This window comes from Pogoniulus pusillus, chromosome 4 (genome assembly GCF_015220805.1).
Source record: "Pogoniulus pusillus isolate bPogPus1 chromosome 4, bPogPus1.pri, whole genome shotgun sequence".
NCBI classification, from domain to species: Eukaryota; Metazoa; Chordata; class Aves; order Piciformes; family Lybiidae; genus Pogoniulus; species Pogoniulus pusillus.
In genome coordinates this window covers 11,206,689-11,227,006 of record NC_087267.1, presented here as the reverse complement: position 1 = coordinate 11,227,006, position 20,318 = coordinate 11,206,689, and the positions used below count along the sequence as shown (strand labels likewise).

The following is a 20,318-nucleotide window of genomic DNA, read 5'->3' as shown; positions in this document are numbered from 1 at the left end:
TCAATCACATCCTGAGGAATGTAACGTCGACCATCCTGCCACCGCACTCCCAGAAACTGAATTTCTCTGGCAGGTCCTTTGACCTTGTCTCTCTTAATGGCAAAACCTGCTTGCAACAGAATGTCAATGATTTTGTTACCTTTCTCGAAGACTTCCTCAGCAGTTTGGCCCCACACAATGATGTCGTCGATGTACTGGATGTGCTCTGGAGCTTTACCTTTCTCCAGTGCATTGTGGATGACTGAGTGACAGATGGTTGAGCTGTGTTTCCACCCCTGAGGCAAACGATTGAACTGATACTGGATTCCTCTCCAGGTGAATGCAAACTGAGGCCTGCACTCCTTTGCTATGGGAATAGAGAAGAAAGCATTAGCAATGTCTATGGTTGCATACCATTTAGCCTCCTTCGATTCCAGCTCGTACTGGAGTTCCAGCATGTCTGGCACAGCTGCGCTCATGGGTGGCGTCACCTCGTTGAGGGCACGAAAGTCAACTGTCAGTCTCCAGTCGCCCGTAGGTTTGTGCACAGGCCAGATGGGACTGTTGAAAGGTGAATGAGCTTTCTCGATGACAGCCTGACTCTCCAATTGACGAATCAGCTGATGAATGGGCAACAAAGAGTCACGGTTAGTTCTGTACTGTCTGTGATGAACAGTTTGAGTTGCAATTGGCACTTCCAGGTCCTCTATCTCATGATGTCCCACAACTGCAGATTCATCAGAAAGTTCAGGTCTAATAGACAATTTCAATTTATCATCCTCAATCTCTACAGATGCTATTCCAAAAGCCCATTTATGACCTTTAGGATCTTTGAAACAACCTTGTCTCAAAAAGTCAATTCCCAAAATGCAAGGCGCATCAGGACCAGTTACAATAGTATGTGTTTTCCACTCTTTACCAGTTAAACTGATCTCAGCTTGTATCTTAGTTAACTCTTGAGATCCACCAGTGATTCCAAAAATAGAAATGGACTCTGTCCCTTTACAATTAGATGGCAATAAAGTACACTGAGCACCTGTGTCAACTAAAGCCCTGTATTTCCGAACTCTTGAACTGCCAGGCCACCTAATGAATGCATTCCAATAGATTCGGTTCTCTCCACTATCCCTTTCCTCCTCCTGGCTGGAGGCAGGGCACCCCTAATGCTGAACATGGCATGTGGGGTGTACACAGTGATTGGTGTTGTTGTGAGAGGAACTGCAACTGTTGGAACAATTGCAGTTGCTCTTAGGAGCTGAAGAAGTGACAGCTACTTTTCGGGCATTACTGCCTCTGTTTCTGCCACTCTGCAGATCCCTGACCCTCTTTGAAAGAGCTGAAGTAGGTTTACCATCCCATTTGTTCATGTTCTCCCTGTATGTGTCACGCAGAAGTATCCACAGTGACGCACGTGATTGCTGCTGTCTGGGTGGAATTTGTCTCCTCCTAGGCTGGAATTGCCTTGCAGGAGGTGGGCGTCTGTTCCTGACTGCAGAAACATGCACCCATTCAGATGATGCAGGAACGGTATCCTTTACCAGATTGGAAATTGAGGTTGTAAGGTCCTCCTTCAGTTCTTTCATAGTATTTTTCATCTCTGTGGTCATAGTTTGTATGGCAGAGATTATACCAGAATGTGACAAGCTATCCTCAATCTGCCTGAGCTGGTCAGTGAATTCACCAACAGTGAAAGATCTTCCATTATCACTCCTTGACAGAAATTTACTGGCCAAGATGTTAGCATAGGATGAAGGAGCAAGCTTAATAAGCTTCTTCATGAGACCTGTTCCCAAAGGAATATCGTCAGGCTCATGAGTACCATGATCTCCATAAAGCACTTCCTTCACAGCAAACTCCTTCAGAAGCTTAATTCCCTGCTCAACGGTGTTCCACTTCTTGGCTGCCCATGGCAAATCATCTCGGGAAGGATATCTCATAGCCACAGCCAACAGAAGGCGTGTCCACAAGCTAACCCTACCAAGAGGACTTGCTAGGTGTTTGTCCACTCCACTCTCCTTAGTGAGTGGTCCCAGCTGCTTGGCAGACTTGTCTCCTACCTGCAGAGCATTAGCACCAATGCCACGGCATCTCACTAGCCAGCTTAAGATTGGCTCACCTGATTCCCTTGTGTATTCCTTCCTAACTTCCCTGACCTCTCTGAGTGGATCCTTGGAGCCTTGGATGTCATCTTCCTCCTCTTCCTCCTGTTGTTCTGGTGGTGCCGGGCCTAACACAATTTTCCTCATAGCATTCCTAAACTCATGGGAACCATCCTCTCTCTTGGCAGCTAACCTCCCAGTGCTCCTCTCACTTGAGTATTGTTGTCTCAGCACATCTACAAGGTCTCGCAGACTAACTGCCTCCTCTTCCTCCTCTTGCTGCTGATCACCAGAGGTCCCCTGTCTTACATCCTCCTGCGAACCACTCTTTGTCTTAGCTTTTGCCTTAGCAGGTGCCAGAAGGGCCTGAGCAGCAACAGACTTGGATGTGTCTGCTGGAGCATTTGAATCTTTAGGAGTCTGACTTGGAGGGTTTGAATCCTTAGAGGTCTGACTTGGAGCTTGTGAGTTCAAATCTGCCTTGCTTTTAACAGGAGGATTTTGGTTCTGGTCTGCTGGCTGGGGGTTCGAATTGGCTGAGCTGGTGTCATTAGGATTTGGACTGACTGGGCTAGCGTTACTAGCACTAGCAGTATTATTAACATTAGTGGGATTATTTGCCTGTCCTCCTGGGATGCCTGCCAACCCTGACTTGTTTTCATTTTTGCTAGGAACATTCTGATTTTGGGTACCTGTCTGTGCTCCTGAGGCTCCTGCTAAACTCTGACCATTATTTTTGTTTTTGCTATCATTGTTTACGTTAGTGGCGGGAACATTGGCCGCGTTCCCAGCACTTGGAGAAGGAGGGGCAGAGGCTGGCAAGGGGGAAGCCGATGACTGTGTTCCCTTGTTTTGCTGTGAAAGAGACTGCTTCTGAGACACAGAATTTTTCCTAGCTCTTACAGAACCTGGTTTTGAATTTTTCACACATAATGCCAAAATTAATATGAAATTTAAAACTACAAGAGCCAGTATAATGCCCAGCATCCCTGCCATGCTCTGTTTCGAGTAGAAATCCTTGCATGGATTTGGCATTTCAGTTTGGGGCTGGATGACCCTCATGAGAGCAGTAGATAAAGCAGACTCTCGATTGATTGTAACATTATTGACAAAAACTCTTGTAATATCACTAGTAATATTCTCAGTGACACTAAAACCAGCATAACCAAGAATGAAATCACCCCAGCTCCAGAACATGTTTGAAAGCTTAACTTTAGCCTTCTTAAAAACTACATGAAGCAAGAAATAACCAATTTGATCTTTGATCCAGTTGTACACAAAAAACCAGAAAACAGGCCACACAGCAATCCCCACCAAGTACAATAGCTGCTTGATTAGCTTCATCTTAATTCCCAGAGCTAATTTTCCAGTCACTCAAATAACTAGCCCCACGTTGGGAAAGCCAATTAAAAATGTGATGGTTTGGGGGTTACCCCACCCCCCCACACTTTTGAATTTGCCCCAGCTAACTCAGACGGACTCTGGGAATATAGATGAAGCAATTTATTTACAGCTAGCAGAATTTACAAGCAGCTATTTACAATATATACAGTTATATACAATTATATACAGAAATATAGAAAGGATAAACAATACAAAAGCACAACTCCCCTCCCAGAAACCTGAGTCCCCAGGAGGGGCTTTTAAACCACCCCAACACCTCCCCCCGGCCCTCTTAACCTTACCCCAGTTCTCAGGAAGAATAGAGGTGCAGCCAAGAGGTTAGGGAGCAAGGTTAGTAGGAGCAGGGTTAATGAGATGTGACCAGGTCTAAGGCAAAAGCAAGAGTGACAAACAAAATGGAGAAAAAGTCTTTCTTCTTCCCAAAGTTCTCAGCGTGACTGTGAGAGAAGTAGACACAATTGTTTTTCATTTCACTGCCCGTTATCTAGTTCTGTTACCAAAACATTCTAGCTTGCTTCAAACTAGCACACACCTGTCTTGTTTATTGGCATGTTCAGAATAGGCAGACGTTCAGCAGCAAAGCTAGCACAGAACACAGCACTTTATTAACTGCATTTTACACTGATATTCTGTGTAATGAAATAACATCTGTTATTGCATAGCCAATTAATAAGGCAGGATATCTTCAAGGATGACCATTGCAAATAATTTTTCTATTCCTATTTCTTTAAGACTCTGCAAGTGTGATGATTCTACTGCTGTCTTCTGTGACGTTTGTGGTATATCTACTTACTGTCACTCAATACTGAGGACACAGGAAACACCACTGTAAACTTAGGAAATGATGGTCTACCTATAAAATATGTCCCAGAAGACCTTGAATTAGCTACATGCCCTGACTATATGAAAATGTTCTTTATTTGAAAAATTCTTCCATGATCAGGCATTTTCTCCACTAATTGGTGAACATCACAAGATCGTAAGGGTACAGTTCCTAAGCACTCTCTCACTAGCTAAGATGCTTCCTGATGCATTCTCTGAGGGTCAGCTGAAAAGAAACACAAAGCAGAGACAAAATAATGTTTCCAGAAAGGAAAAAAAAATTATATCAGCATTCAGTGCATGGTTTGCATTACTTATTTCTGGCCTTCCAGAAAACAAATAACTGGGGAATGAGACTAAACATATATATTGTTACAATTCAAGAGGAATCTTGAACTTACTACCTGATCTTGTTACTGAAATACTCACACCATGTGGAGAGCAGCCAGGCAGGGAGTGGCCTGAGGGTACTGGTTGACAGCTGGCTCAAGAGCCAGCAGTGTGTCCAGGTGGCCAAGAAGGCCAAAGACATCCTGGCCTGTATCAGGAATAGTATGGCCAGCAGGACCAGGGAAGTCATTCCACCCCTGTACTCAGCACTGGTTAGGCTACGTCTTCAGTACTGTGTCCAGTTCTGAGCCCCTCAATTTAAGAAAGATGTTGAGGTGCTTGAACGTGCCCAGAGAAGGGCAACAAGGCTGGTGAGGGGTTGGAGTACAGCCCTACGAGGAGTGGCTGAGGGGGCTGGGGTTGTTCAGCCGGGAGAAGAGGAGACTCGGGGGGGGGGGGCTCATTGCTCTCTACAACTACCTGAAGGGAGTTTGTAGCCAGGCAGGGGTTCATCTCTTCTCCCAGTCAAGCAGGGACAGAACAAAAGGACAGTCTCAAGCTGCAACAGGGCAGGTTTAGGCTAGATGTTAAGAAGAAATGCTTCAAAGAAAGAGTGATTGGCATTGAAATGGGCTGCCCGGGGAGGTGGTGGAGTCACTGTCCCTGGAGGTGTTTAAAAGGAGGCTGGATGAGGCACTTAGTGCCATGGTTTAGTTAATTACATGGTGTTAGGTCATAGGTTGGACTCAAAGGTCTTTTCCAACTCGGTTAATTCTGTGAATAAGCATATAATTTCAGTACTAAGTTAGGAGAGGTTTGCTAGAATGCTTAAATAGACAAAGCAGGCTGCCAGAGAAGAGAAGACTAAGGTCCTACAAATCACCCTCTCCAAGAGAATCACCTTCATTCTCTAAACTATTATCCCTCGGTTTCTCCCTCTATTAACAGCACGTTACTAATTCAGGCACATAATTCTGCTATACCTAGACAATTATTTTAATGCATCCAGAAGCTGAAATGCATTAAAGCAGATTCTGATCCACTGAATTTCAAGAAATCATTGTGCAAAGTGTTGATGAAGCAAGCAGATTACCCAAAAAAGAAACATCACAGCATACATTCTTAGCGTAGTAATAAAAGTGACTGAAACTAGTTACCTGTGAGAAGAGACTTCAGAACTGAAAAGATATAACATTTGCTTTTGACAATCTTTGTCAATCATACAGTACAAAGGCACAGTAGTGTTTCCTGCTATTTAACACAGAGGAAATGTTAAAAATGACCACAGTGTGTGGGTGTTGTAGTCTGTGTAATCAAATACTTGCTTTCCCCAGATTTAAACAAAAATGCACATTTAGTACTCATTCTGTAGTGCCCTGGAAGTTTACAGTGCAACCCACATCCTATTGTTTATGCTTATAACAAATTCCAGCCCTTGGTAGAAAATGCATTTGGGTGCAGAACTCCATTTGCAAGCTGTTGCTGATTTATGTCCTATTCTGGAATGGCAAGAAGCACTGACTGATGCCAAGGAAGTCTACAATAACGTTTTGCTTTGTTTCCCCTAGAATGTCCCACATCCTGCCAGAGATGACAATGGTGCTGTGCATGGGGAATCAGAAAACACACTAAACAGATGGCAGCCTTGCAAAACCACTGCCTTCTGCTATGAAACTGGAAGCTATGCCAGCTTTTTGGAGGTTAACAACAAATACCTGTGAACTGCAGGACACTACCAATATCCCACCTGTGAGCATTATTTCCCCTCTCTGTGTCTTTTCTGACATTTCAAGAATGTCTATTGTGCAAAAGGCATTCCAAGAAACGTGTGCAGATTTCCAATTTAGATTCCCAGGCCTTCAAACACAGCTGGTGACTCCTAAAACATATGACCCTAATAGTCAATTTCATAGGCAGCAATTTCCTTTTACTTTAGTATTAAAATTCTGTGTTTTCTTCTTCAGTGTCCACACTCATTTTAGTGATCTGTTTTTTCTTTCTCCCTAAGCAACAAAATGTTTAATTGGACCACATATGGGTCTCTTTTAATAAATATTTTCAATTGGCCTCTTCTCCCAGGTAACCAGCAATAGAACAAGGGGACACAGTCTCAAGTTGTGCCAGGGTAGGTATAGGCTGGATGTTAGGAAGAAGTTTTTCACAGAGAGAGTGATTTCCCATTGGAATGGGCTGCCCAGGGAGGTGGTGGAGGCACCGTCCCTGGGGGTCTTCAAGAAAAGACTGGATGAGGCACTCAGTGACATGGTCTAGTTGACTGGCTAGGGCTGGGTGATAGGTTGGACTCGATGATCTTGGAGGTCTCTTCCAACCTGGTTGATTCTATGATTCTATGATTCTAAATACTACCTAATCAAACAATGACCTAGCAGGCATACTTTGCAGCTTGGTTTTGTATTTTTGGTTTCAAAGCTCAAACTATAGGACAACTGTAAATATAACTAGGTTGCTTATGGGTTCTAATATGTGTTAAGTAGGATACAGTGGCATATAGCTTGCTTTGATACAGTCTTCTTGCTGTGATACATTAACTCCAAGTGCCCTACTGTTATTGCCTTTGTACAGTCAAACCAGAATGCATTATCTTTGATAATAACATCCAATTACTCATTTTGGAGAATGAATTTTTAAAAGGGTATGTCTGAGCCCAAAGGATATCCTTAAATATGCTCTGAGATTTAAAAACTCAGCAATTAGACTGATAAGGGCATATGTTCTGCTGGATAACATCTCATCTTTGACATGGGATAAAATGACACAAAACCAAACCTTTGACCACAAAAAAAATGCATTATCCAGCATGACACACATCCTATCATGCATTCTTTAGCTTAACCACAAACTAAACAGCAAATGTTTCCCTTGTTAAAACAACGTATTCTCCCCTGAGCAAAGGCCCAAGTATGAGCATACATTTACACAGACAAAACATACAGTGGAGGATCATTGAAAGATACACTGTGACACTGTTTCAGCAAAAGATGCAGATTTGCAATTTGTATCTCAATCTTCCTTTCCTATGTGCTTTGATGATACTACAGCTGGATGGTTTGGCTTTTGCTGACTAAAACCTACAGTAGCATGTTGATAAAAATACACATACTATAAATTGCCCTTTTTTTTTTCCCCAAAAAATAACACTCTCTCCACAAACAGGCATTACAGAACTGATTCATTAAAAACGTGAAAGTCAGGAAGCACATGAAAACACTTGACATGTTCTGTTTACGTACGAGCGCCTTCAGTTCTGATTCTCTGAGATGGCATACTAGGTTCCCCTGTGCCCAAGGTGTTTGTTGCTATTATTCGGAACTCATATTCCATCCATGGAATTAAATCAATCACTGTAGCAGCTTCCATATTTCCTTCGATATCTGCTGGATCTAGAAAAGAAAAATAATTATAGGAAATTGCTTTAAACCCTAGAATTTATGCAGTAATGTCAATGAGTCATACATAGCCAACTGAAGGAAACCATCTTGAACATCAAGAATATCAGATTTAACATAGCACACTCACAGCAGTGACAAGGAATTTGGAAACTATGACACTATCTTGGACAGACCCTTATAGACTTGTAAGTTTTAGATGGGGCATGAACTAACAGAAGTACATGTGGTTATGTGGCATCCTTACTCATCACACACTGCAGCTGCCGAATTTCATTTTATCTACAAACAAATGAAATGAGAAATTTGGAATGCAAAACCAGTAAAATAAAAATTCATGATCTACCTGCAAGCGCACAGCTTGATCAATTGATAAAGAGTGGTTTATAAAATGTGGTCATATTTTGGTGCATCTTGTCAGTGAGCATGTTACAACTTGCTGTATAGCTCTGATTCAACAAGCGTAAGAGTTCTTGTAATTCCTGAGAAAAGACTTACTGTCATAAGGATGAGCTTTTTTACTATAAATAAAAACACATAACTCATCATTCTGTCTGCAATTCATAGACAACAGACAATGCTTCTCTATCTGTCTTAAGTGACAGAAAGAGGATTTTAATTTGTGTGGGCCAAGAACTGTTTGTCAAGTTAGAGTCTTGGGTTCAGAGGAAGATGAGAAATGAGATATTTTGCACTGGAATGCGAAATTTGAATTAAAATATGAATGTAATAGCTTGAAAAAATACTCAGGCACGTCTGTGTAAGCACTGGATAGTGACGTGACTTTCCCTACTGAGCATTAGAGTTTTAATTCCAAAGTTGGATCCTTAAAACAAAAAACAGCTTTCATTTACTTTCCACCTGGTCACCACTCTCCCTTATCCTTAGTCAAATTACTTTTCCATCCACTCAACAGAACTGTTACAAATTTCCTATGATATGGCAATCATGACACAAATTTGGCATCCTTTTTCCTGGGCTACATCCCATCTCTTCATTTAACGTTGTTGTGCCACAAATTCCCAGATCAATTCTGAATACTCACAGTGAGAATATGACTTAACTGGAAAGAGCAACGTAAGTGTAAACAGCTTGTTACCTAACCCATTCATACATGTTTCCATACTGTGAAGGTGAATACACTTCTTTCATAAAGTACACCAGATATTACACAACCTCAGATGAATGATTTGGTTTTGGAATGACAGTAATAACAATAATAACAACAATATTTCCAAAGTGCAATGCCAAAGCATTTTTTTCCCACTCTTTGAAAATTAGCATCATTTAATGACAGCCTTCACACTGATAAGAGATCAATTTGGACTGTTCATCATTCTTTCATATGAAAGTGGAAATGGAGCCAAACTGGGAGGAGTCCAGAAATCAAGTAAAAGCTTGCAGTGGTGTCAGTGATGGTTACTATGAAAATTTTACTTCTTTTTTTTTCTAGAGAATCGTCTTTAACCAAAATTATTCAGTGTTGTTCAAGTGAAAAGAGTAATAATTTTGAAAATACTGAAGAGTCCATTTCAACTTTTCAAAAATGACTTATACTTTTCCTTTTAGCCTCTTAATAAAGGAATAACAATTAAAAAAAAAACAACTATCTTTCTCTGTCCCATTCAAAATATGAAACTGACTCAACATGCTACAGGATAAGTGTGAAAGTCTGACTGCATGTCTCAACGACTATCTCATTCATTCTGTGAAGCAGATGCGCATCCCATCATACCTGTAACACTACACATAGGACATCTTCCTGAAAAATGAGAGAGCTGGCTTCAAGTGTCTGCTCTGAACCAGATAGAGCGAAGACCTGAATCCAACACTTGTACGAAAAATGGAAATTGATATGAAAGGATCCTCCCCTCTGTGTATATTGCTACAGAAGCAAATTGTCAGTTATTTGAACAGCTCTAATTTTGATTGAAAAAGATGAAAGATGTAGGAAGTTACTTTAAGTTAAGTCATACACTAGCACTGGCTGTTGGACATAATGACACATCAGAGTTACATGTATTCTAGAATTAAAACATGTTCTAAGGTAGTAGACCTAGTATTTTTAATTTTTCCTCTAAAAATGTAACAGATTTTTCAGGTCAATATGTCAAAAACTGTTTCTTAGTCATCTATCTCTGTAGTTTAAAAGACCAAGTTAAATAAAAGGCAATAGCTGAAACTACTACGTCTTAGCACTTATAAATGCCAATTATGTGATGCCTTATTGTTACAGAAAGGCACTTAAGTTATAATCTATTATGGTGGCACAATACCGACAGGACAATTCTGTGTGGCAATGATTTCCTTCACAAAGCATTCAAAGTTCAAAAGTATTTTCATAGTTCATACACTTATGCTAAATATTGCAAATAAATATACATTCATATGCCTTGTGCTCAGGTAGGTGCCTCCTCAACTGCAATAAATGTGGCACAATGACGACATCCAGTGGTTAGAAGGACAATCTTGGCTATGTTTTCTCTACAAGTGTCAGTTTTAACACAACTACAATTACAACTATCTTACTGCATAGTAATTACAGACACTGGGTTGTCATCAAAATTAATCTGTAAATCTTTTTTTAATGATTCTAGAAGTTTCAAGCAACAAGAGGCAAAACAGGTAAAAATACTGGCATGTTCTTTGACATATTTCTTGACACTCAGTTCGTGCTGTTCAAATGCTGAGAACAAACCAACTGACAAACGCTGAGAGAACACAAACCCTATAGGAGACAGTAACATCATCCTGGGTTTCCTTTTACTGTGACAATTTTATGATTAGTCAAGCTTGCTAACAATCAAATACTTTAAACCCTATTTATTTTCATCACTTCAGGCACTACTCTTACCTGTTTTGGCATCTTTCCACTCTTCGGATAGAAAGGTTTTTGACTGGATAGTGTATTTAGAAATAGGGCTATGATTGTCCGTTCCACGACTCCAGGTAAGTGCTACAGCAGTGTCCCTAATTTCTTCTACTCTTATACCTCCAGGAGGGCCTGGAGGACCTGAAATAGAAAAAAAAATGGTAGTTAAATTCACAGATTAAATATTGCAAAAATTCTTTCTTATTGATGTTTAATAGATACAAGGCTTTTGAGCCTCACTACTTCAGAACACACTGAAAATGTATAGATACATTTTCATAGTCTAAATGCTCTTGGATCTAGCAACTATCAAATGAAATTCTGCTGCTTTTTAAAAGCAGACAGTCACACATGGCTGATTGTTTCTTCTATGATCCTGTGCTGGTTTGAGGCTAATTGGAATATTTTCCTGAGAAAAAATTAAATCCTTAACTGTGAGAAGAAAGAAAAAAAAACAAACCCAAACCAACAGTACCCTCTATCACCCATTCTTCTGCTGAGAAACGCAACTAGTCAAAATATAGATAAGACACTCACTTCTCATGCACTTCTCAGCTCTCACTTCTGGCTGTGCTTCCTTTCTGGTAGTCTGTGTGGCTGTCTCTGCCTTAACTCTAATCTGACTTAACCTTTTATCTCCTCTAACCTCCTTGTTGTCTTTTTGACATCTCACCTCAGACCTCCAGATTTATCACGAGAGATATATGTGGGTTGATCTGGTTATTTCTGAAGGGAGAGAAAGAGGGAAGGGGAAGGAGGTTTGGGTCAGGAGCCCTCCTGGGGACTCTGATTTCTGGGAAGGGTACTATGTTCCTGCATTACTTTTAACTTGCCTATAACTGCATATATTTGTGTATATATATGCTAGTAAATTGTGCTAAGCTGTAAATATAGCTTCATTCCTTAACTTCCAGCTGCCTGAGTCTCGTCTGGGTGATTTCATAAGGGGCGGGGGAGGGGTGGGTAACATCCATACCATCAAAGAGTTCCCATTTAGTATCCTTAAGAAAATGTACATCAGCTGACTACTGCTCATATTGAAAAGTAACCTACTAACTAGCTGTCCTTCAAAGTAATGGCAGCACTGCAGGTGGAAAGAGACTCCTACCCTTCACAGAGGATGCATAAAGCAGAAGCTGTTTCTAGGCACTGATTTCTGAGATGAGGTTTGTTAGTCAACTTGTTAGTCACCCCAGTAATGTGCATATTTGCTAGCCCAGCTCTAAGAACTCAGGTAGGTAAGGCTTCAGAGACCCATTTTTATGCAAGACAATTCACTATGGAAGCCCTCAAGCTAGAAGGTATAGAAAGGTTCATCATTCCCAAGACTTTTCTTTCCTTCTTTCTTTACAAGGTATCTCTTACAGCTTCTCACCTCACTATCAAAGGTTCTGAAAACAGCATGTGTCAGAAAATGCTGGGGAGAATACACACTCACTAAGACATCTAAACATCTGGAACAGAATCAGTGTCCTGAGTAGGCTCTAAAGACTTAGCTTGCTGATGCACTCCTCATTTTCACTTCTGTCATTTCTTGATGAGAAACATTTTAAACCATCAGAAACACTCTGCTTGCCTGGATGAAAACCAGCCACATTTCTGTTTTACCTGGAGAACCTTACCTCTTACCACAAGGTCAGCTGAAGCTGAGGAGTTGTCCACAATTGTCTGAGCAGTGCACGTGTACCTTCCTGCATGCCGCAGCTGAACATTTTTAATGAGCAGCTCACCATTGGACTTAATCTGTCACAAAAACAGCACTTAGTGAAGCTGGTGAACACCCCTGTACAGCACTGTGACGCATGACTCTACACCCCACCTAACTGGATAGACAGTGGTTGCTGTTTCCAAACAGCAAGTGCTTACTTCAAGAACAGATCACTCACAAAGCTGGACATGAAAAAACTAGACATCTAAGTGAACTTTTTGGGTGTTTTTTTGTTTGTTTTAGTTTTTTTTTTTACAAGTTGGCATCTCCCTTTCACTTTTTGAAGCTTCCATCTGAACAGTTAGTTTAGTAATGTATTTTTTTTCATAAACAGTAGTTAGAATATTTTTCTGCACCATTACTTTTTTTTCTTTTTTATGCATGTTTGTAATATGTCATGGAGTCCTATTAACAGAGCAGGATACTGTTTGGCTCTTCCTTTAAAAGATAAGCAGTACAAACTTTTTATTGTCAAGAGGCTACAATCAGAGCATAAATAAAGATGCACCAAAGAGTTACTAAACTGCAGCAGCTGTGAAGAAACAGTAATGTCCAACACATGTCACCGTTCTTTAGAGGAAGGACTGCCTCTGTTCTCTGCAGTGATGCTGAGCAATGGACAGGATGATGGCAGTAACTGTAACCCCCACGGCAGGAGGCTGGACCGTTTGGACTCCAGGCTAGCTCTGAACCAGGACAATCCAGGGCACTCCCTTCCTTTTGCAAACTGGAATGGAGTGCAGCCCTTGGGTCCAAGCAGGCAGCACTGCAGTGAAGCCTCTGCCTGTGATGATGAGGCTTCTGTCTTGACAGCCAGACTATCTGACCATCCCAGTCCTCTCTGGTCCCTGGCAAACGGAAGTAGCACCTCCAGGGAAGCATTTTACTTACTGTTCCATGAAGCTCATACCCCCATCATCATTACCACAGATTCTATGCTTGTCACCAATCACAGAATCAAGGAATGGTCTGGTTTGGAAGGGACATCCAACTGCAGTAAGCAGGGGCACCCTCAACTAGATCAGACTGCAATAAGCACTGTCAAGCATCACTTTGAATATCTGCAGGGATGGGACTCCAACCGCCAATGTTAGACTATTGGGAAAATATAGAGCTATGTTTTGAGATCACTACAAGATCTGCTATCTGCTGCTTCCTTTGGTTGTACGGATAGGCAAACAGTGACCTTTCTGTGAACCCACTGAGTAACTACATATGTACCTGTAAAACATGTAGAAGACTGTATACACCACAGCTATTCTTAATGAAAAACACATTTCATGTTAAGGAAGGTATCTATACGAATGTCTAAAAACAACACAATTGAAATATTTTGCCTATCTACCCTGCAGTTTATCCCAGAAAAAAGATTACAATGTTAAATCAAGGGGTTATACATGTGTTAGTCTTACAGCTATTTCAGAAAACAATCCAAACATTCTCTTATGAAACTATGTGATTGCATTCATGGAAGTCAACATGTTAAAGAAAACCTAAACAGACAGATTTATACAACACTATATGGAAAGGGGCAATATTCAGATTTCTTAATTTACTGCAGATTGTTCAGAAATACAGTTTCTTAACACTGAGATCACTCACTGCCATCCTGAAACCTTCACATGAAGAAGCAAAAGGAATTAAAATGCAAAATGGTAAATTTAAAATTTGAAGTTGCTAAATACTTAGGTGTAATACCTTGTGCTATCATCATGGAAGATTCCAGGGAACAACAAAGACCTTCAATACAATTATGAGCTGCCATCAGTGTCTCTGCATCTAGACATTCTGAAGAAATTAAAAAGCTATTTCATCCAGTTTTCTTTTCCAGTTCAAAAGGAGGGGGAAACATTGGTTAAGTCTATTCCAAATGTTCTTAAACTAGAATGCCAGTTTAAAGTCTATATTTAGGGAAGATTAAAATAGCCAGATAAAACTATCCTTTTCCTTCCCAAACTCCAGTGAGGATTTTTGGATGCCAGCTTCAAATTCTGTTGGCACAGAATTTCAGCACATGAATTCTTGGAACAAACGAAAATAAAACCAAAAACCATCTTTAAGAAATTACTGAGGTAACCTGTTGATTAGATAAAAAGGGAAGAACGCACACATGGAAGAAACTGCTTAATTTTGTCTAGCAATACTTCAGCTGTTTGACTTAGAGAGTCAGACAGAAAAGCAGGTTACACTGTACCTTTCCAGTTTTTGAGTAACACAAGTGCTGTTGGCAATGATCAAACAGATTAGTTGGACCAGTGAACAATACAAATACAGTATTCTTGACACTCTTCTGACTATTTCTCTTGTAGTTATTAGCAAACTACATCCATGTATATATATATATACACACACACATTTACCCCCCACACTTTTTACTCAAGACTAACATTACAGGGCTTTTAATTTAATCTGCCAAGGTGCATACAGGGTACAGAGATGAAGTGAGTCTGTGCATGTGGTTTCCTTTGAAAATCTGAGGGGATTACTCCATAGGCAAACAATGACTGGCTGCCTGAATAACCACGTGTCAGCCTATTTTATCTGCAGTGGACTAAGCAACATTGTCAATGGCTTTCACAAAGAAAAATCAGTGGGTGTCAATATTTCTCTGGGAGCAGAGAGGGCAGCTACCTGCTCCATTGCCCTCCAAAATATTACAACAAAGAAAGAGAAGTTAAAACTCCTTCAATTTGTAGTTCCAGGCTTTGGAGTTTTTCTGGGGTTTTTGTTTGTTTGTTTCATTATTATTAGTTTTGGTTTTAATAAAAGAGATAAACATTCCTTTATCTGAGTGCTCTGTATAAACCTTTGGTATATTAGCACTAAATGTCATCCTAGAAAGAACAACACTGTGAATCTCTGATCACTGCTTGCACTCTGATCTGCAAATAAACATAACCAAAGGGTGAGCAAAGCAATAAGGTTTAGGAAAACTGCATAAACTTAGAATTATCACAAGCATATTATGAATTCCACAACTAATTATTACAGATTTGTAACAGTCATTAATAATTGCTAGCCAACTAATAGCATACATTAATACCTACGTTAGCAGTTTAATTAAAAACCTTTATTACAGATATTAATGATGTGCTCATATACTTGCCCTAACATTAATTTCCCACACGGGAATTCGGTCTTAAAATCCAGATTATGAAAAACAGAGAGGAACATGTAACACAATTTGGAAACAAACAACAGATATGTATTGTATCTTGTTGGTTTAGAAGTTCTCCTGGATCAAGGTTTTATGCAGTTGATGATGAAGCTTTCCATACCTCAGAAGAAGCCCAAGTTCTTGGTGGCAAAAGAAAAGCTTACAAAGCAAATGAAGAGCACAGGCATCAGCAAATTCTGTCCACAAATTAGATATGGATGCACTGTATGCTTTCACTCAAAAACCTCAGCTTGGATGAGTTTAAAAATGCCTTCCTTAACTCAGAGAAAACTGAATCACAAACTGGAAATAGTGATGACAGTACTCTGAGATGTTCTAAGGGTGGTTCACCACTCAGTTATTTACCAAATTTCAAGCAAAGACTTTAATCATGTGAGGCCTATATTTATGCTTTAATAGCACTGTATGACCTATTTCATAGGGAGATTCACTGTTCTCTTTTGATAGTGCATGGAAAGCCATCAGCACAGGTCCCCGTGTGATCTAAAATAATTTATAGGTATCTAGGCTTTTGACTGAAAGCAGAATCTGCTTCTGCTGGAACCTCAGAGTCAATAAAGGAATGTAGGGTATACAAAGCTAACAAGTCCTTTGCAACGATAACTACTTTGGTAGAAACAGAAAATCGTGGTATGCAGGGACAGTATTTGTTTTTATTTACTCAGGTTCAAAAACTATAGCTTCTACACAATAGAGATAAGAGAATTGGTAAGAATTAATGTAAAAAAGATAGGTTTGGTGATGATATCAGTTTTTCCAAAGCTAGCAATAATTCAGAACATCTTTTCTTATTGTCTGTACCTAAAATGACTAACTTTGAGTTCTCATGAATTTTGTTTCTGCCAGTAGAGGACCTGTTACGTGGTTGACACAAGTAGAAGATATAACCCAACAGCTATTGGCTGATGTTAATGTAATCATAGCTATTTTACTCATATTGGTATCTGAGACAACCTGGAGACGACATCACCAGTGCAGGTCTATTATCTCAATCCTATTCACAGGAGACCTTATCTCACTTTGTTTTATAAGCCACAGCTTTTTATTTATGGGTAAATAAAAAACCCAGCAGCATAATGATGACAGTCACTAAAGAATCTCTTCCTTCAGTGAACTATGTTTATATGTAAAGGAAGTACAGTGCTAATTCTACCCCTGACATGTGGGCTGGGAAATGTTTCCAACAAATATAGTATTCTTCTCCATTCAGCATACCACTGAGAATGCCTGAGGACGCTGTGCTGTGTACCAGCATCCCTGTGGTAGTATGCCCTCTTATTTAATTTCCAACAGCAGAAAAAGCCTAGGTACTTGTTCACTTATATTCATGAGTCACAATTTTATGGCTGATAAGGAAAATTCATAACAAATTGCTAACTACATTTCTCTGAGTAGAACTCATACCCAGCTTTCTCAGCTCCTGCTACCTAACTGGAGATGGCACATGGATTTTGGTAGTGTGTGAAGTCTCCCAAACATGGTTATAGTTAACTTGTTCTGTAGTGTGTTTTTTCAATTCTGGCATACCTCTGAATAGACTACAGTTCTTTATGCTAGAAATGACACGGTGCATGTTAATAATAGGTTTCCTTAAAGGCTTCTGTCAGAGCTAACTGCTCACTGGCTTCACCCTCAGCACTGTCTTCTGTTTTCCTTTCTCCCCTTGCTCTTAACCACTGACTCCATGCATCTCATTCCATCCTCATCACATTACTATTAGGGCCCAGCCTCTAAATTTTAGCCTGAACCTAGCCAAAATATTCTATTTCCAACTCACTCACAGCTAAAGTATCCCTCTAATACAACAAAGTGCTGAAAGCACCGTATTGACACAATATCTTTGAAGAATTCTACAATTCTTTTTCAGGAGAAGCAGAGCCCAGCTCATTACTTGCCCACGCCTCATGAACCTACGTCCTCATATATACAACAAACTGTAACAAAAGAACTCACTCTGCTGCTGTCTCCCAGATTTTGTTCCAGTCCATACACAACCTCTTCTTCTTCATCAGTGAGTAACTGAGCTTTCTTACCTAAGTATTTTTCTCTAATTCTTCTATTTGTCTTTCTATTTATTTTGTATCATATAGCTGTAAGTAAGACTTCATGCTCTGCAAGGAGAGATTTATACCATAAAACCAAGTGCCTACTCAGCAATATGTTGAGGCAGGAGCATGCAGTAAAATACCTTTGCCTACTATGTCCAGACAAGCAACTGTAAATTGCAATAAGTTTCTGTCTTGAAGTAATTAAATTACAGAATCACCAAGGTTGGAAAAGACCATCAAGACCAAATTCAACAATGACTATGGAGTTCCTCTTTCTGACTATCTAAATAGACTAATATGGCTTCAAAAGCATTGAAAAGTTACACAGTTACATATGAAACAGATATTTTGTAATAAATTTACTACACTTACTTGAGTATAAAAATAATAAATACTACAAAAAGTCAGCTTTTCAGTTTTCACACATGACAAAAAGCAGATACATAAAATAAAATGCCTGAACATTAAGTTTTTCAGACTACCTGAAGTGCTGTACCTCTATGGGACTTGAAACAAAGTGTTAATGTTTGGCTCCTCAGAGAAGCAAACATGCATGAAGTCAAAAAGCATTCAATTTAATAGTAATATTTGAATGACTCTATTTGACACTTTGAAAGCTACCCAATTAGTATTTTTTTTCACTGTAAATATTACTGTCACAGGAAATCAAAACAGCAACAACAAATTTTCTTTTGTTAAGTAAGTATTAATCATAGAATCATAGAATCAGCCAGGTTGGAAGAGACCTCCAAGATCATCCAGTCCAACCTAGCACCCAGCCCTAGCCAGTCAACTAGACCATGGCACTAAGTGCCTCAGCCAGGCTTTTCTTGAACACCTCCAGGGACAGTGCCTCCACTACCTCCCTGGGCAGCCCATTCCAATGGCAAATCACTCTGGGAAGAACTTCCTCCTAACATCCAGCCTCTACTTCCCCCAGCACAACTTGAGACTGTGTCTCCTTGCTCTATTGCTGGTTGCCTGGGAGAAGAGGCCACCCCCCACCTGGCTACAACGTCCCTTCAGGTAGTTGTAGACAGCAATGAGGTCTGCCCTGAGCCTCCTCTTCTCCAGGCTAAACAACCCCAGCTCCCTCAGCCTCTCCTCATAGGGTTTGTGTTCCAGGCTCCTCACCAGCTTTGTTGCCCTTCTCTGGACACGTTCCAGCACCTCAACCTCTCTCTTGAATAGAGGGGCCCAGAACTGGACACAGTACTCAAGGTGTGGCCTGACCAGTGTTGAGTACAGCAATGCAAAATAGCGTTGCCTTCAATAAATGATAGAGACACCAAAGCTTCTATTAAAAATAGCAGACTTATGAAGGCATTTACATGAACACCATTAGTATTCCATTATGTGTGCGTGACAACAATATTATCTTGAGAATTGAAATACTATGGTTGCATCGTTTCAGAATGTTGATAGGCTTTGCCACATAAATTAGTAGTAATATTATCAGGAAGGCAGGTGAGCATCCTTCATCAACAGGAAATTCTAGCACAGACAGCATGCATAACATTTTCAAATATTTATAATGGATTTTTTTTTCTTTTATGCTTGTGAAAATTTGATTAGCAGCACGGGACTCCACCGCTTCAAGCCTAGCAGTCAAATGCACAACAGCTCATCCCTTCACATCTGAGAAAGCCTGAGCAAACGTGCCACCCAGTGCCCTGAAATCAGAACTGCCAGAGATTGAAGCAGCAGGCAGGAGAAAATCTCTCTGTTCACACGGGAAGGAGAAAACACTTACTGTAAGAATACACTAACAAATGAAGCAGAAATAATGGAAATGTGTGTCTCCTAATTATGTTTTAAATAAATGTTTGTATTGAATTTGTTAAGTAATAAAAAGTTGCAGATTTTTTAAGCGATGAACGGCTCAGTAACTACAAACTGCAGTTCCAGATTTCAAATGCTGTCTGTCCCAGCTCAGAAAAACTGAGCTGCCTATGGAACAGGAACAGAAATTCTCTGCACTTGCTTTACATTTGAAAGCATATAAATGATGCTCAGGAATGCAAAATAAGAAGCTCCTCCTGCCTCAATCATTCTATCACTATTGATCAAAGGTAAAAGAAGCACAACAAACAAAACAATATCCCTCAGGAAGACACAAGTTACAAGCATAATAAATTAATTGATGTTTGGATCTAACCTACTGTCTATATGTAGCCCGTTTCTAGGTCTAAGCTACAACAGTTATTCTATCACCTGATGGTCCCTTCCCAGCAGAGAAAGGGAGTAAGGAAAAGGAGAGAAGACCCACAGACTAAAATGAAAATGTATTTAACAAAATAGCCAAACCAGATATATAAAAGCTATACTCAGCCCAGCAGAAGTGCAATGGTCACAATATCCAGGAACAAAGCTCTCATGAGCAAAAGGGGAGCAGGTAACAAAGGAACTTAACACAAAGCTCTCAAAGAAAGCGAAGTCCTTTCCACTCAGCATAACTTCTTCCTTTACAG

The 20,318-nt window shown here is 40.1% G+C and overlaps 1 protein-coding gene across 4 annotated transcripts in view; it reads right to left on the bottom strand.

Moving 5' to 3' along the window:
• Positions 1 to 20,318, bottom strand: part of CNTN1 (contactin 1) — a 249,327-nt gene that overhangs the window by 43,245 nt on the left and 185,764 nt on the right. For all 4 annotated transcript variants that reach the window (XR_010302059.1, XM_064142186.1, XM_064142187.1 and 1 more), the window contains exons 16-18: positions 12,536 to 12,656; positions 10,896 to 11,054; positions 7,886 to 8,035 (exon numbers count right to left, since the gene is read on the bottom strand). Coding sequence is in view for 3 of the 4 variants with exons in the window: in XM_064142186.1 (XP_063998256.1) it covers positions 7,886 to 8,035; positions 10,896 to 11,054; positions 12,536 to 12,656 (430 nt within the window). In the remaining variant the exon portion in view is untranslated. The remainder of the gene's footprint in view (positions 1 to 7,885; positions 8,036 to 10,895; positions 11,055 to 12,535; positions 12,657 to 20,318) is intronic.